Source organism: Armigeres subalbatus, chromosome 3 (genome assembly GCF_024139115.2).
Source record: "Armigeres subalbatus isolate Guangzhou_Male chromosome 3, GZ_Asu_2, whole genome shotgun sequence".
Classification (NCBI taxonomy): domain Eukaryota; kingdom Metazoa; phylum Arthropoda; class Insecta; order Diptera; family Culicidae; genus Armigeres; species Armigeres subalbatus.
Window position 1 is genome coordinate 14199814 of NC_085141.1, and position 15415 is coordinate 14215228.

General features: G+C 35.7%; 2 protein-coding genes across 3 annotated transcripts; both read right to left on the reverse strand.

Annotated features, from left to right (window-relative positions):
• Positions 1-5387: 5387 nt before the first annotated feature.
• Positions 5388-7010, reverse strand: LOC134221486 (uncharacterized). The gene is made up of 3 exons (XM_062700679.1): positions 6990-7010; positions 6748-6901; positions 5388-6681 (listed from the first exon to the last, which is right to left on the reverse strand). The coding sequence occupies exons 1-3, from the start codon at positions 7008-7010 to the stop codon at positions 6236-6238; spliced, it is 621 nt and encodes a 206-aa protein (XP_062556663.1). The 3' UTR covers positions 5388-6235.
• Positions 7011-11457: 4447 nt separating this feature from the next.
• Positions 11458-14061, reverse strand: LOC134226005 (uncharacterized). Of its 2 annotated transcripts, none has more exons than XM_062706513.1 (5): positions 13713-14061; positions 12739-13647; positions 12548-12683; positions 11714-12039; positions 11458-11648 (listed from the first exon to the last, which is right to left on the reverse strand). In XM_062706513.1, the coding sequence occupies exons 1-5, from the start codon at positions 13885-13887 to the stop codon at positions 11506-11508; spliced, it is 1689 nt and encodes a 562-aa protein (XP_062562497.1). In that variant the 5' UTR covers positions 13888-14061; the 3' UTR covers positions 11458-11505. The 2 variants fall into 2 exon arrangements, with proteins under 2 accessions (XP_062562497.1, XP_062562496.1); XM_062706512.1 differs by having other exon boundaries at positions 11458-11651; positions 13713-14059.
• Between the last annotated feature and the right edge of the window lie 1354 nt (positions 14062-15415).

Consider the following 15415-nt stretch of genomic DNA (forward strand, 5'->3'; position numbering starts at 1 on the left):
GAACAGATACTGCTTAATTATTGTCAGTGACGCCGGGAATGGGTAGGACAGGTAGGACATGTCCTACGCATGAATGTTCCTGGGTGGGACAATCAAAGCATTGTCCTACCCATGAATTAGTAGATGAAAAATGTAAAAACATGTCATTTATGTAATTCTTTTAGTTACAATACTAGCTGTCTGATAGGTTTGATTTCTAAGCCTACAAAAATATCATTATTAAGTGTTTACGTAATTAGTGTACGATCCCTTATTCAGAATTTAAACAATAATCATAAAAGTTTCTGGGAGCCTGAAGTAGTAATCTGCTGATTGTTCTTCTGGACTCCAGGAAGTAATTTTTAATCCCAGAATTGTTCAAAAATGACTAAAGGTTTTCCAGGAGGGATTAAACAGAAATTGTGAGAATTTGAAAATAAGATTGATTCAACATTAATAAAGTTGTCCCTCGTTGATCATATTTATAGCACGTTTAAATGGATTATTAAAAGCCAATGAGAAAAAGTTTTGTAGCAATCGAAAAGGACCAATGAAGAAACAGGTGGGATCCGTAAACTCTATTGAACGCTTGTTAAGATATTTGTGAAATCAGAAGCATTCCAAGATGGACAATACATAGCATAGCTAGTTACGGTGTACTTCGTAGATTGGACATCAATATTACTCATGGTTCTTTTGCAATCTCTATCTAGATTGGTATCAGAGGTCAAAGCGGATGTAGTCCTTGATTTCAACCTAATGAAAAAAAAACACCAACTTATGAGGATTACTACGTTACTACGCTAATCGTTGGGTCAAGATTCATCTGTAGCTGACAACGTGGCCATGGTAGATCTTACACCGTAACACACCACGTAGAGCTGCTACTCAAGTACACCCAGCTTTTGTACATGGTTTGGTTTTGGTAGATTTTGATCTTCAGCCTCAATGAAACAAGTCCACGAAAAAATATACAAAAAATCAAAGAAAATTCAGGTGCGGTATTCAAAAAGCTGTGAAAGTTCAGGTTAACCGAGAAATTAGTGAATTCTAACCGTTACAATAATAATTTTAGAAACATTTTTCTAAAGTTAAATCTGGCTCACAAAATTTTTCAGAGATTTCTCCTTTTTCATTTCATAAGCAATTCTTTATCCAATTTACAGTGACTACAGCAGCCACCGGGCGAGCAAAATGTGGTTTTTTCCCTTGTCTTCTAGCAATTCTTCATGGGTCACTGGAATGTATGGAAAACGTGATTAAATGTGCTATCGCTGTTATTTATCATATGTAAATCGTGCATTGATTTCTCAACATCTGAGCTTCTGCCCTAATTTTCCCTATTTGTCCTACCCACGATTTGGAACGTGGATGCGCCTCTGATTATTGTGAATTTACTAAGAACCCAACTAACAATTTTGGCGCTAAAAGCTTCAACTTCTAGCCTTCGGCTGTATAATATTTGAATAAAAGCAGCCAATGCTGAATAAAAGAAAAGCCTCCGCAAATAATCCCTTAAACTTCAACTCGGCTATTATCCAAATATCTACACCCAAAATAATCGTAACGTCATATCTACGTGAAAATATACGTGGATTTTTTCCACAACACTTTTCACGTAACAGTCAAGTGACTCAAAGGTGCAGGAACTCAGTTCCACTCAATCAGATGTTACCAGAGTTTCACATAAAGGCTACGTGACTGCTTTATGGCTTTGAAGGTTAAGACAAAAAAATGTTTATTTATTTTTATGCTTTGATAAATAAGAAAAATAAACAATGAAAGTTTTCCTAAGTTTTTATTTAAGAATCAGAAGTATGAACAAACATTTAATTATTAAAACAACTACAATGTAAATATATAATATCGTCGGGCAGATTTCGTTTCGTTGTAAAATTCGATGACCACATCTTCTGATAGCCGGGAACCGGAGCAGAATACCGCAGAAGTAATAAAAATGTGCGTTGTTTATATGCACCACGGAATGGAGGAGGCAAAAGTGGGATTTAAGTTGCCACATTTCTCCGAGGATTTCTCCACGATTCGGTGATAATTCGCTGCAAACGTATATAAATGCGTTATTGCAGAACACGGCAGAACAGATAAAAAGCAATCGGAAGTAAATAAATAATACTAACCTTATGAGAAATTGATTTCTGGTGAGTAATTGAAAATTATTTGAGCACAACACTGACTTGCAAGAAAATGAATGATTCTGACGTCTCAGATTCTGACAGCTGAGTGAGTTCTCAACCAATGCTTCAATGACATGAAATTCACGTATATCATATAGTTTGTTTTGATGATTTTTATGAATATTCAATTTAATTTTCACGCTATACCGCTACGTTTCATATGCATCAGGTAAAATTAGTAGTGTTGGTGAAACTTAGTGGTTACGTGATTTTTCACGTACAATTGACGGGTAGATTATTTTGCGTGTATCAGCTAGTCAGTGTGTCGAGTATATTTCATCTTTTATCGTTTATGCAGCTTTCATATAGTCATAAAACAGCTCTGTCTGAATTAGCAACAAAGCTTATCGGTTAAGAGCTCATGTATGTAACTGAGTTGCTTTTTAGCAACTTCCCATATTACGGTGAGCAGCATTCACAATGAAAACGTTTTCGCTGTTGTTATAGCACTAACAATATAGCGCATTGGCGCTATAAATGAACTAACGAAGCTTCTAGGTAACTTCTGTATCTTTGAAGATTATACAACGTTTAAGTAAACCTTATACTGCTTCTTTGAATAGCTTATCAGTATGGAACGTCAAAACCGAAATGTTTACATTTGATTTTTGTTGGCGGAGCTGTGTATGAGCTATTGATTTCTGTAATGCAGCTACAAAGGTATTCACCTGCTCTTATAGCAACTGACAAAGCGCTGTCATTACCCACACTGAACCAGAACATCCATCTGTTACTGTATGATATTTGCCTCACCCAAACCCCATAACTATAATCAGATGATTCTGAAATGCCGATCATTCAATGTAATATTTGATGAAATTAAAATTAGATAGATGAATGTCATTGAAAATTCGAATTAAAATCATTCAGTTCAAAATCAAAACAAACAATGTTGTGAATGAGATTCATCTAGAAGCTGATTTATTTATTATTCGGGATGTGATTGAAAAGTAGATAGTTTTAAAATGAACTTTGTTCGATGTCCAGTACTGAGAAATAGGGATTTTGGATTCAAATGCACAAGAAAACTTGATATTAAACATCCATGTTATAGTTTGTAATGAAACTTTGTGCATACTCGTGATACAATTTGTTAATTAATTTTTGTAGAATTTCATGGCTAATTATTATTAATCAAAATTTACGAATTAAATGAATGTTTAATATTTTTCTTGGCTTTTCAATTAACGTGTGCTACAATAAATGCTTTGTTTAAACATGTTTTTAAAAAAAAACAACATTTTTATTTGGACTTATTACACATATACTGCCCTTCTACGCATAATTGTCCCATGTTACCCTTGATGAAAAATCTCAAACTCGAGTCAATTTGTCCCACTGAAAAAATGAAGTTGTTGTCTGATGATAATAGAGGCTGAAAACCGTTTTAATAAGTAGGGATTCGCTTTATGTCCTGGAAAAGTGTTGCCTAAGCTCATAACATCCCAAAAATATTTGTTAAATTTGAAGATTGAATCGATTCTTAAATTGGTGGGACAAATTGACTCGAGTTTGAATTTTTTCATTAAAGGTAACATGGGACAATTATGCGTAGAACGGCAGTATAGTTTAATCAACATCTTCAAAAGCATATCGTTTTTGTCTGAACATTAATTTGTTTTCTACCCGCTCTAGCGCAAAAGGTGGCCCATCGATTATATCTACGCCTATCATTGATACGATATTTAGATTGATACCTATCTCGAAAGCCTGATAGTGTTCTGAAAAAAGTTCTAGAGACCATTGATTGACTATAAAATAATACTCATTTTTGTATTTTACGATGTCGATAATTTGATAAGCTTCTACTATTGATTCATACGTGACGGTTAAAAAATGTCCCACTTTATATATAATACTTTTATACTTCAGTGACTCAGTTGATTGAATAGCTTCAAAAGGATTTAAGGCAAAAGTAGTGTTTAGGGCATTGAAATAGGTTTTCTCATTCCATGTTCCATTAATAAATTCAGCAAACGTGTTTGGTTTTAGGAAGCTGTTATTAACTAAATCATAAGTAAAAAATATTCCGGCCTTGACACACATCGTGTAACACGGATTTTTCCTTGAAGAGGTATTATCAAAGTATTGCTTGAAGTCGCGATGACGATTTTTTTTAATGGCCCACTACGTTTGATAATCGTCGAATAGTGATTCAAAAAATGTTGTTTTGGCTTTAGATTTTTCTGAAAGAGCGATGTGTATAATTTATGATGTTGGCTAACTAAGCTATTCAATTTTTCCAAGTCACCCAGAGTAAAAGCCGGTAAATTTATGATATCCAATAATTTAATTAGTATAATTGCATATTCCCAAACTGGATCATCAATAGGAAAAAATGGTCCCAGAATAAATGAAAAATAGTTACTGAATGTATACATTTCATTAGCTGTCATTTTCAATGTAATCGATTTCTTAGAAGTTTCTTCTAAATCAGGCATTCTAGATAATCCTTCTTCTAGCCTATAATTGTTCAGATATTTACGACGTCTATTCAACTGATCAACTGTACAGTATTTTTTTCTGAAAACGCAATAGTTGATTATCTCTACAAATCCATAATAACAGACGCCTGTGCTGTACAAGTCGTGCATGATATCTGCGTACAGATTTTCCACCACGTGGAAAGAAGGTAGATTATTGAATATGGAATTTGCTACTAATCCACTTTCAGACTGTTTAAGAAGAACATCTGTATTATAGTTTTCAATGGTTCGGAGATCGCCAGGGTATTCTTTATCGTCCATTGATAGCAGAGCTTTAGATCTTCGACAAAACCTACAATAGTAATTGGCTGTAAATGAACCCGAAAATTTCAAAATTTGATGAATACCTAAGTTATCTCCCTGCACTAGCGCTAGTACTATGTATACACGATGTTCTTCGCCTTTCACATTGATTTTAATTCCATTTAACTCCAAGTCTCTAAACTTATCGATCACATGGGTCAAAAATCTTTCAACACCATGTTCTGCCATATCTACCTTTTTGATCGCACCTGCTACAAATACATTACATAGCCTAGCTCTGAACTGCTCAGGAAGTGTGGGAAATCCATAATAAGGACCACAAATACAATGTTTCTTCACATGAGAACTAAGTGGGTCATTAATTTCGAACTCGTCTGAATATAAAAACACTGGTATGATTATTTTATCTGGATATTTAGCTTTGAAGCTGCTATATGTTGACCCATTGACAAAATGACAGAGATTTGATTTTCCTATCAGGCTTTCTGTATTTCGTTGCATTTGTTCAAATACATTTCGCTCTCAAGATATTTTCTTATTTGAAATTCAATATCCATCAAAACTAGATAAGACAGTTTGCTTTCAATGGGTTCGTTACATTCATGAACGTCGGTAATTTTGTCTCTATGTATCATAAATAACTGAGGCTTTCTTATAAGATCTAAATCGGTCAGGTACCTGAATAGCTTATGCTCGGTATCGATAAAGTCAAATAGAGTAGACATTTTTCTTAACAGTAGGTCGAATACATATTGTGTCTGCGGATCTAAAGATGTCGGTGCACATGAGCGAATAAGCTGCTCCAGGTATGAGTATAGCGTTTTAATTTCTCCTTGTATTTCTATAACGTCCTTCCGTGTGAAGTTTCTTCGTTTATGCAAATTGAGTATGAAGCTGAGTGCTCTCTGTTCAATACCCTTCAGAATATCAGGAACTGGATTTGTTGGGTATACTGATACAGCATTATTTTCCACTGGATAAGTGCAACGCTAAAATTTAAAATAAAAATTTATAATATATTCAATTGAGTGATTTTACTACTTACCTCTTCTGAATTGCTAGGTGATGCATGTTGGATATTGGTCGTTTCGTTGTTTATCTCGTATTCCATACTACTTCTCTCTAATGGTAGATGAGTTTTAAGATGCCGGCTGAATCTATACATTGTTGTAAATTTTTGAAGGCAATTGATAAATGTACTTACTAATCGGAGTGGCTTTTCTAGGTCATGTGATTTTAGGTGTGTGATATAATCATTTACTCGTGTGAACATATGTTGGCATCCTGCATAGAAGCACTTCACTGAATTACTCATTTCAGAAGTTTTTTGATGGATTCGATTTCTTTGTATTGAGCGGGTGCGCGAATATCATACAGGACTTCCTCAACGGTGTACCACACGAGTTTTGTAACCTTCGAAAATGGTTGATTCATAACGTTGCACATCTTGATCATAATATCTACCGCACGAGCAGCTGAATCAACTTTGTACTGAACACGGTTGAATATCACATAGAATTCTCCAGTAAGCTTTCTGTAGCTTGAACCAATTGCCAAAATTTTAGGGTGAGCAGCAACTCCTTGTGCTGCATACGTTTCGATAAGTTTACGGATAAGGTCCACACCGCTTTCCAGGTTTTCAGCAAACAACAATGTATCTTCCTGGGCAGAGAGTATCGTTGGCCGGACATTTTTGTTGATCTTGCAGGGTTTCACACAGCAGTTCAGTAGCATCAGAGTACAACATACAAGTATGTCTAAAATATGAATGAACATGAAAGTATTATCAAAATAACAATATTGTTGATGATATTATATCGAACCTTCAGTAGCTTGATCGTGACTCATAAATTCAAGTATAGCGGCGGAGAACTGGTCATGTACTTTGAGAATAAAGTACGGTTTTAATTTCTTGACCAGTTCTGCCCATTTATGAACACCTTCGACAAATCCAAGTGAATTGTAGTCTTGATCAATCTGAAAAAAATAAAAATGCATTTAGTCATGCAGACACATATTTATGCGAAGGTAGAAAGAAAAGCGCAAGTTAGGTAGGGTAACCAACTTGATTTGGACCCCTACACATTTTGGACCTTCCTGCCGACATTTTTTTTATTTCTGAACTAAAAGCAACATCGGACTGAAGAGAAGGCTAATAGGCCTACCCGTCATTCATTCAATATGGCGTACAATGTTTTTGTTTTAATTTCGTTTAATTCATGATAACAAAACTTCGGAAGGGAAGCCATACAAACACAAAAGGCTCGATGTACCTCAACTTATTGCAAGTTTTTGCCAGGAGAAGTTAATTGCCGATAATTAGCACTAACTGCGTATGAACCAATTACCCATAATGAGCGCTGAATTCGGGTATACTACCCACAAACTGGGTACCAAAAACGATGTTGGGTAGAGTGCCATTGTACCACGGATGACAGGCGTTTCACCCTCCTGAAAAGCAATGCCGCTGCTAATTCCCTCACTGTCTTCATGAGAATAATATTATATTGCTATGCATTAGTTTGACTAGTTTCCTGTGCAAGAACACACATCGCTGAAAATATCAGAACGTACACAATCAGTTGATGTCCAAACTGTGAATTTTAAACGCTGAAATGATGTAGGAAGTGAGTAGGGAAATGAGAAGAAAAAAAAAGAAAAGTGAGAAGTAAGAAAATAAAAATGCGAAGAGAGAAATGAGAAGAGAAGAGCAAAAATTGGAAACTGGAAAGTGAAAATTGAGAAAATTGACGTGAGAAGTAGGAAGTGAATAGAGAAATGAGAAGCAAAAACGGAGAAGTGTGTAAATTGAGAAGTGAGAATGAAAAGTGAGAAGGTGGAAGTAAGAAGTGAAAAGTGATAAGTGAGGAGTGAGAAGTGATGAGTGAGATTTGAAAAATGTAAAATTTGTCTTTATTTCCATCTTTCTTCTTCTTTCTTCCCCCTTACTTTCTCAATCTTCTTTCTTTCTTCGTGTTTCCTTCTGGATGGGGTATGACAATCGTTTTGACTCTGTCCGCAGTTTGGAGTACCTTGAACATCTCGTATTCAAGAACATTCAGTTTACGTAATGCGCAAATGCTTATTGAACTAGATTGGGTATATACCGACGTCAAGGACATTCCAAAGGCCTTGGTTGATCTGATAGATACCATGGGCTGAACTCCAGAACGTTTTAGAGTACCTTGAACATCTCGTATTTAAGAAAATTCAGTAGACATGATGCGCATATGCTTATTGAACTGGATTGGGTATATACCGACGACGAGGGCATTCCAAAAGCCTTGGTTGATCTGGTAGATAACGTGGGCTGAGCTCGAGAACGTTTTGGAGTACCTTAAACATCTCGTATTCAATAAAACACACGGCACGAATCGCCATTCACTTTTATGGTTTTTCTAATCAAATTTTCAAGGCATAGCTGAGGTGACAGTTAAACGAAAACAATTCTAAAATAGAATGATTTTCTTATTGGGGCAATGACGGAAAAAAATCATTCTGGTTTTTGATGATAATTATACGTAGTTTTCACCTTTTCGAATGTGAATGAAATAATGACGAGAAACAAAAACATTTCATTTTTTAAGTGAACAAAAATAACTTCCGCTTGATTATAAAATCATTCGATCGGTTTTGTCATTCAATTAAAGGAATCGTTTGTTTCGTAAAAGACTGAATGACGTTTCATTAAAAAAAGGGTGGAGACTTTTGTTCAGTGCAAGTAACAATTGCCAGTTGAATAAACATCAGTATGGTCAGATTTATTCAGCCAGCGTTGATTAAAAATTATACTATCATACATGACAACATTTGTTCCAGCATTGTTCGCCCAAAAATGGAGTATTTATTCAACAACAACTAGCAACCTCTCTTCAACTTTACTTAAATAGTAGATAAAAATATTTATTCATCAACTTTGTTCAAAAACCAAACATAATGTTAATTCAACTAGTCAGCAACTCACTGATTAGGCTTTTTTTAATTATTCTTTTATAAATACATTTATTTCATTACATTGTTACACTTATTAAGGCATTGTTCAACATACTGGAAATAAGATGAAAAATAAATTATGAACAGGATACCGGTATCGATCCAACAACCTTTGAATCCCCTATATTTGTCACCTTTCGAAGTATCAAGCTGAATTAGAAATATAAACCATACGTTGTTGAACAATTCTGGTTGAACAGCTGTAATGGGGTTGTTGGTCATTACTCATTATTAATTGCCAACAATCGAACAAAAGCTTAATAGGAGTCAATGACGTTATAGTTAGTGTAATGTCATTCCGAAAAGTGAATTATCAGTCTTGATTTTATGGTTTGATTTAGTTGTAAGTTGTGAAGCTGCTGCCTTCTATCTGCCATCATGGAGGTAGATTTTTCCTACAGATTTCTTCTACCATTCCTGAAGTAAGTATAAAAATAATAATTTATTCTCTAGTGAATGGCAAAGTGCAAAATGTTTTAAAAAGAATAAGTCCGCTAAAAATAAATTTATTTGTAGAGTGGAATAAACGTTCGTACAACGTTTAACTAAAGCCATTGTTGTTATTGCAATAAGCGAATTATCAAACGTTTATTCAATGTTTCAAAATTATATAAATAAACAAAATTGGATACAGAAGCAATGATGTTTACTGATAACGTCAATTATTAGACTTCTTAATAAACTCATGCTCGTGCGTAGATTGTAATAGAGTTTTCAAACGTTTGTTCGATGCTTCAAAAACAAATTATTTAAACATATGCATCACGATGAACAGCATAAACTTTGCAAGTTTAAGTTGTTTGTATTCAGCTAGTTGTTCAATATACATTTCGATTTAAAAAGAAATAAGTCGGTAACGTTTATAAAAGTATTATTCAGATACATAGCTAAAAGCAGAACAGAAGCTGGTTACAAATATCAACAATGTTTGCCCAATTTGTTATTCCATACTACATATTGTTCAGCTACGAATACTTTAATTAAACGTTAGTTCGACAATGATGTCTATTTGTGGTAACTGATTGTTACTTGGGTAATGCTAGCAGATAGCGTAAAAAAACAAGCTATTTAGAAGCGATATTTCTGTTGACGGCTACTGTTAAACGATTAGCAGCAGAGTAGCATCTCTACAGATCGAGAAAATGTTGCCTAAAAACAATTTCAGCGATTGATGATGCATAAAAGTTAGCCAACAGAACATGTTGATAGATGTTTGAATAATGGTTGAAATAATGCTGAAAGAATAATTTTTAAGCTTATGTGCTAAAAGCAGCATGTAGGCCTCTTTCTAACGTTTATACAACATTAATCTGAAAATAGCGTTAGTAAAACAACCTATTGGGTATGCGAAGAAGCACATCCATAATTTTCTTTGAGCAGCGGCCATTGAATCAGGAGATCAGGAGTTCGAATCTAGGTAGCAACAAAATTGATATTTGAGTTTTCACAAAAAAAACATTGAATAAACTCCGAAATTTACTCTCCTTTCAAATAATATTTAATCAAATTGAATTCAGTGGCTGTATAAAACTTATTTAACAGATTCAAAAAATCTGAATAAGCGCCATTGAAGCGAATTATATTACTAAATGGTTTAATAAAGATTGAGAAAAAATTGTGTAACATGCTGTAAAGCAGTTTTGCAGACACGTCAAAAACAGCTGAATAGATTCGCCAGATTTGCTGGTAAAAGCATTGAATAGAAGTTCTTGATCATTTGTATAGCACACATATTCAGCTTGAAGCCGTATAAACGAGTTGAAATAACATTTACATTGACATTAAATGTTAGTTGGGAGCCACAACCGAATTAAGCAAGTGCACAATTCAAGTGGATCGAATAATGAATTATTCTGAATTTTTCAATCTGGTTTTACATGAAGAAATACATAAAAAAATCTAATATATAGAAAAAAGCAGCCTTTCCAAAAAAATACATAATATTCTTTATCTGTATATATTGCTACGGGAAAATTAAATGGACCAAATTTAAGTAAATTTTTTGTGTAAGAGTATCAAAATCTGGAATGTGACTTTTATGCAAGTAAATATCAAGATGATACATCACAGGTGGGATTTGAATCTCTAGCCTACTATTTCATCAGTTTTTTCTTAAACAGGAGACAATTTTAAGTTAATTTCTGGAGATAAATCGACATAGTCAAAAATTTACATGGCACTCATATGCAACTCCTGGCAGTATTATCACCTTTACAACCTCTTGCATCTTGAGTCTCACTGAGTACATATGTTTTATTTTTAATACGGCAAAATTAGCTTATGTCTGTATATAGCGTAGTGTCTCAACTTGCCCCGGTGTACCTTATGTCAAAGACTGGAGGCACCTTTATGATGGTGTTTAATGAACAAATCAGAAGAATTTGAAGTGTGTCACTATTTTTACAAGGGTCCTGGTCCTAGCTTAGTGTGGCCATATTGCCCCATTTTCCCCTACCTATGATTAAAATGGGGCAAATAGCGTCATCTTAAACATTGTTCGCACCGTATTCCTTCAAAAATTAATTACAGTCATAGGGAAGTTGTGTGAGTATGAAATTTATTTTATAGGATGTAGAATAACATTATTTTTAATATGATGAATTTACTACCGGTAGGCCACGGCAGACCATTGCACATCGTATTCGCTTTGGAAGCCAATTCCGCTTCCTAAATTGAGCCATCAATGCCAGCAAGTTTTCATCGCCTAATTTGGATTGGGTCTTCTTAGTTACTACTGTAAAAACAGACCTTGATATCAAGATAAAATATTCAAAGAAAATATTCATTCAAACTTACCCAGTTTTCCATGTTTGAACGCTGAAGAATCCAAATCGAAAACGGAATGTTCACGGAATTTAGGATTCCTAGTTGGAATCCACTGACCGATCAAAAGGATCGAGTAGTAATCGGTGAAGTAATCTGTCAAAGCCCAGAGAGCGCCCACCACAGTGGGACATTTTGCGATGTTGTAGTACAGATGACTACCGGCCATGTCTCTGAAAAGACCATTTGCAAACAATCGAACCGAGTCGCAGCCGAACAGGAAAATCAAACTTTTTATGTCCTGCTGTAGGATCGTTTCACCGTCGATGAACTGAAGACCGGTGCCGTGACCGTTGTAGCTGAAAGAGTCAATAGTTAAATTATGTAACAACTCAGTTTAGAAGTAGAAAACCTCTTTCAAGGTGACCCCCAAATCCTAGCCTTCTAAAAGCCTATTAGTGACACATATTTTTCAATATAAATGGTATGCGATCACTTTGCACAATATTACAAAATAACTTGGTAGTTTTTTTCTCTATCGATTTTCTGATTTCACCCAGTCAGTTGAAAGATCTAAGAATTTGGAGACAATTCATGAGCTTACTTAAAAATTAACAAAACCCTATTCCAAGAAAAACCTTATTAATTTCTAGTTTAAATTTTTTGATTATCGTAAAACGATTATGCATTATAAAAACCTTTTTTTGTGCAATCAGACTGTTCGAATTTTTAATTAGGCTGCTATGCTACCCGCTACTCTATTTGAACAACATAATCAAACAAGATGTTCATTGCATACATTTTTCTATTCTAAAGATTCAGAGTTCCCGGCCACCAAAAATTCTCAATATATCTTTATGTACTTACATCATAACGTCAGCTTCACGTAATATATTATTGAATTCGCTATCTGTTGGTGGAGTATCAATAATTAGTTCAAAATCTTGATACCATTCCTTATAGAAAGCCTGTAGACGTGTGCTCATCTTAGTCAAATTGTTATCTAAAATGTTTTAAAGTAACTTCAATAATATACAGTCGGAATGACTACCACATACCTGGATTAATAATGCTATGGCAGTTTGACACCGGAACTCTTAGATATCCATTTTTGATTTTATTTTTGTTTGCTTCATACAACTGCTTCAGTAAGCGTAAGGATCCCAACCGGCAGAATTCCTGACTAGCGTTTATCATTTCCCATGGGTAACTATCGACTAGCTCATCCACGATTAGCAAGCAAGGGAAACAATTTGCACTGAACATTACATCGAACTTAGTTTCCTTTAGCCCGGCCAAAAATTCAAATAGCCCCTTGAGTTGGTGTTCATCTACAACCATATCGCAACAGAATCGGTATATAGTTTTCAAATCCACTAGATCCAATCGTCGTGCCAGGAGCGACATCAACAATTGATCCCGTTTGCTCCATTTGTTCATAATGCAATAATCTTCTACTCGATTGAAAATCTCGGCCTCAAACTGTTGATCCCGATGTGAGATAAATTTCCCGCTAAATAACACAATCCACGGCCCCAACCATCCGACCAACCGGTCAATTATTCCACCGATGTGAGATTCAATTTCGTCCTGCCTTCGTGACCCCGAATTGACCTCTTCTTCGAGAAAAGACTTCACCTCGACCGGGATCGATGACATGACCGAGAAGAAGTCTGCTTCATCCGGTGGATCCAGTCGGATCAGTATAGGTTCTCCTCCCAACAGTTCCGAATTGGGATATTTGAGAAGAATCAGTTCCACACAAGTCCTTTCTTCCAGCATCTGTTGGTGGGTGAGCGAATTCCAACGAGGTGTATAGCATTTGTTTATTTGAAACACAGTCCACTCCTCTGGAAGTTGCTGACAGCAGAGGTGCAGATCCGCAAATCCTGTTGTTGGGTCTGGACCCGTTGGTTCCCTTTCAACTTGAAGTTTAAGTTCTTTTACCAAAGAAGACAAAACATTGTCTGGAACAGTAGAGTAATATAAAATCGAACATTTTCCATCAAACGCGGTTAATATAAATACTTGCCACATGGAGTCAGCTTCCTGCATTCATCGTCAAACTTCCTATGGATCCCTGAACAAAGCGCTTCGGTAGAAAAGAATATTGCATCGGACTCACGGTTTTGGCAAAAAGCCAGTGCCGATTCACGCTGCAATGTTGTGCGTGTATGTACGTTCATATATTTCGGGAATTTGTGCATCTTGGTTTTGTTGTTTCACAGCTTTTGTTCCTCACAGATACCACAATTATTTGTTTGATGAATAAATCAAATAAATACAACAGTTTATTCATATAACGGGATTTTTAATCAATGGATCAATCAATAAGCAAAAACTGCCGCTATGAAACGAACAGATCGAGCCACCGTAGACATGTTCTGTCAAAACAACACGAATAGAAATATGCGTATACAGTGCCGCCGTTGCTTTGATGCGGTGAGTGCAAAATGAGTTACCTTGATTGATCCATTCCAAAGAAACCGTTTCAATGGATCAATCAAGGTAACTCATTTTGCACTCACCGCATCAAAGCAACGGCGGCACTGTATACGCATATTTCTATTCGTGTTGTTTTGACAGAACATGTCTACGGTGGCTCGATCTGTTCGTTTCATAGCGGCAGTTTTTGCTTATTGATTGATCCATTGAGATTCTTGTACGTCAGGATGTGCGTGAGTGGCGACTGGCGATAAAAGGAAAACAAACACTCCTTGATGGTGCAACTCATCGAAACTTGGGTTAAAATGAGTATTTTTCCATATATTTTTTGACTCTTCCACAATAATTGTGATGACCAAAGAAGCCAAGAAGCAGAAAGCAAAACCTTGAGGAAAACAAAAACGGTTCACATCTCTACGCAAACCGGTAAAATCTATCCAGTTTTCCGCGAGCGGTATAATTGCCGCCAGCTTGCCTGCGGGTCAGTCTCTGATTTGACGTTTCTGGAGGTCAACTGCACCCACCGCTCCGAGAATTTTGACCAATGTTGCATATAAGAAGGTGCTGATTCAGTGAATTCAAGCCTTCTTATATTACACATTGATCAAAATTCTGCTCGCGGAAAACTGGATAGGGATCCTATCCAGTTTTCCGCAAGCGGTAATGGCCGCCAGCTTGCCTGCGGGTTAGTCACTGATTTGACGTTTCTGGAGGTCAACTGCACCCACCATTCGAGAATTTTGATCAATGTGTAATATAAGAAGGCTTGAATTCACTGAATCAGCACCTTCTTATATGCAACATTGATCAAAATTCTCGGAGCGGTGGGTGCAGTTGACCTCCAGAAACGTCAAATCAGAGACTGACCCGCAGGCAAGCTGGCGGCCATTACCGTTCGCGGAAAACTGGATATACACGCTTAGACTGGATTATCTAAAAGTCGGTAAAAATTACCGATAATCGAACTAAAGTGCACATACCTAAAATGTAGGTAATCATCGATTACCTAAATGTAGGTAATGGTGGTTCACAAGAATTATCGTTATAAATTACCGATCAGGGTCGTTATTTTTTACCGAAAAATAGGTTTTTATTTTTTGTTTTGGTTTTGCGAAAACGATAAAAATTACCGCTTGAAGTCGGTATATTGTGTATCCGGAATAAATTTATACCGCTTTTTATACCGAAGTTGGATTTTTCTCTCGATACAGGCAACTTTCCCAACTTCGGATATAGTTCGCTGGATTCGTCTAAAGATGCGCTAAACAACGCATCAATTAGTTTGACAGA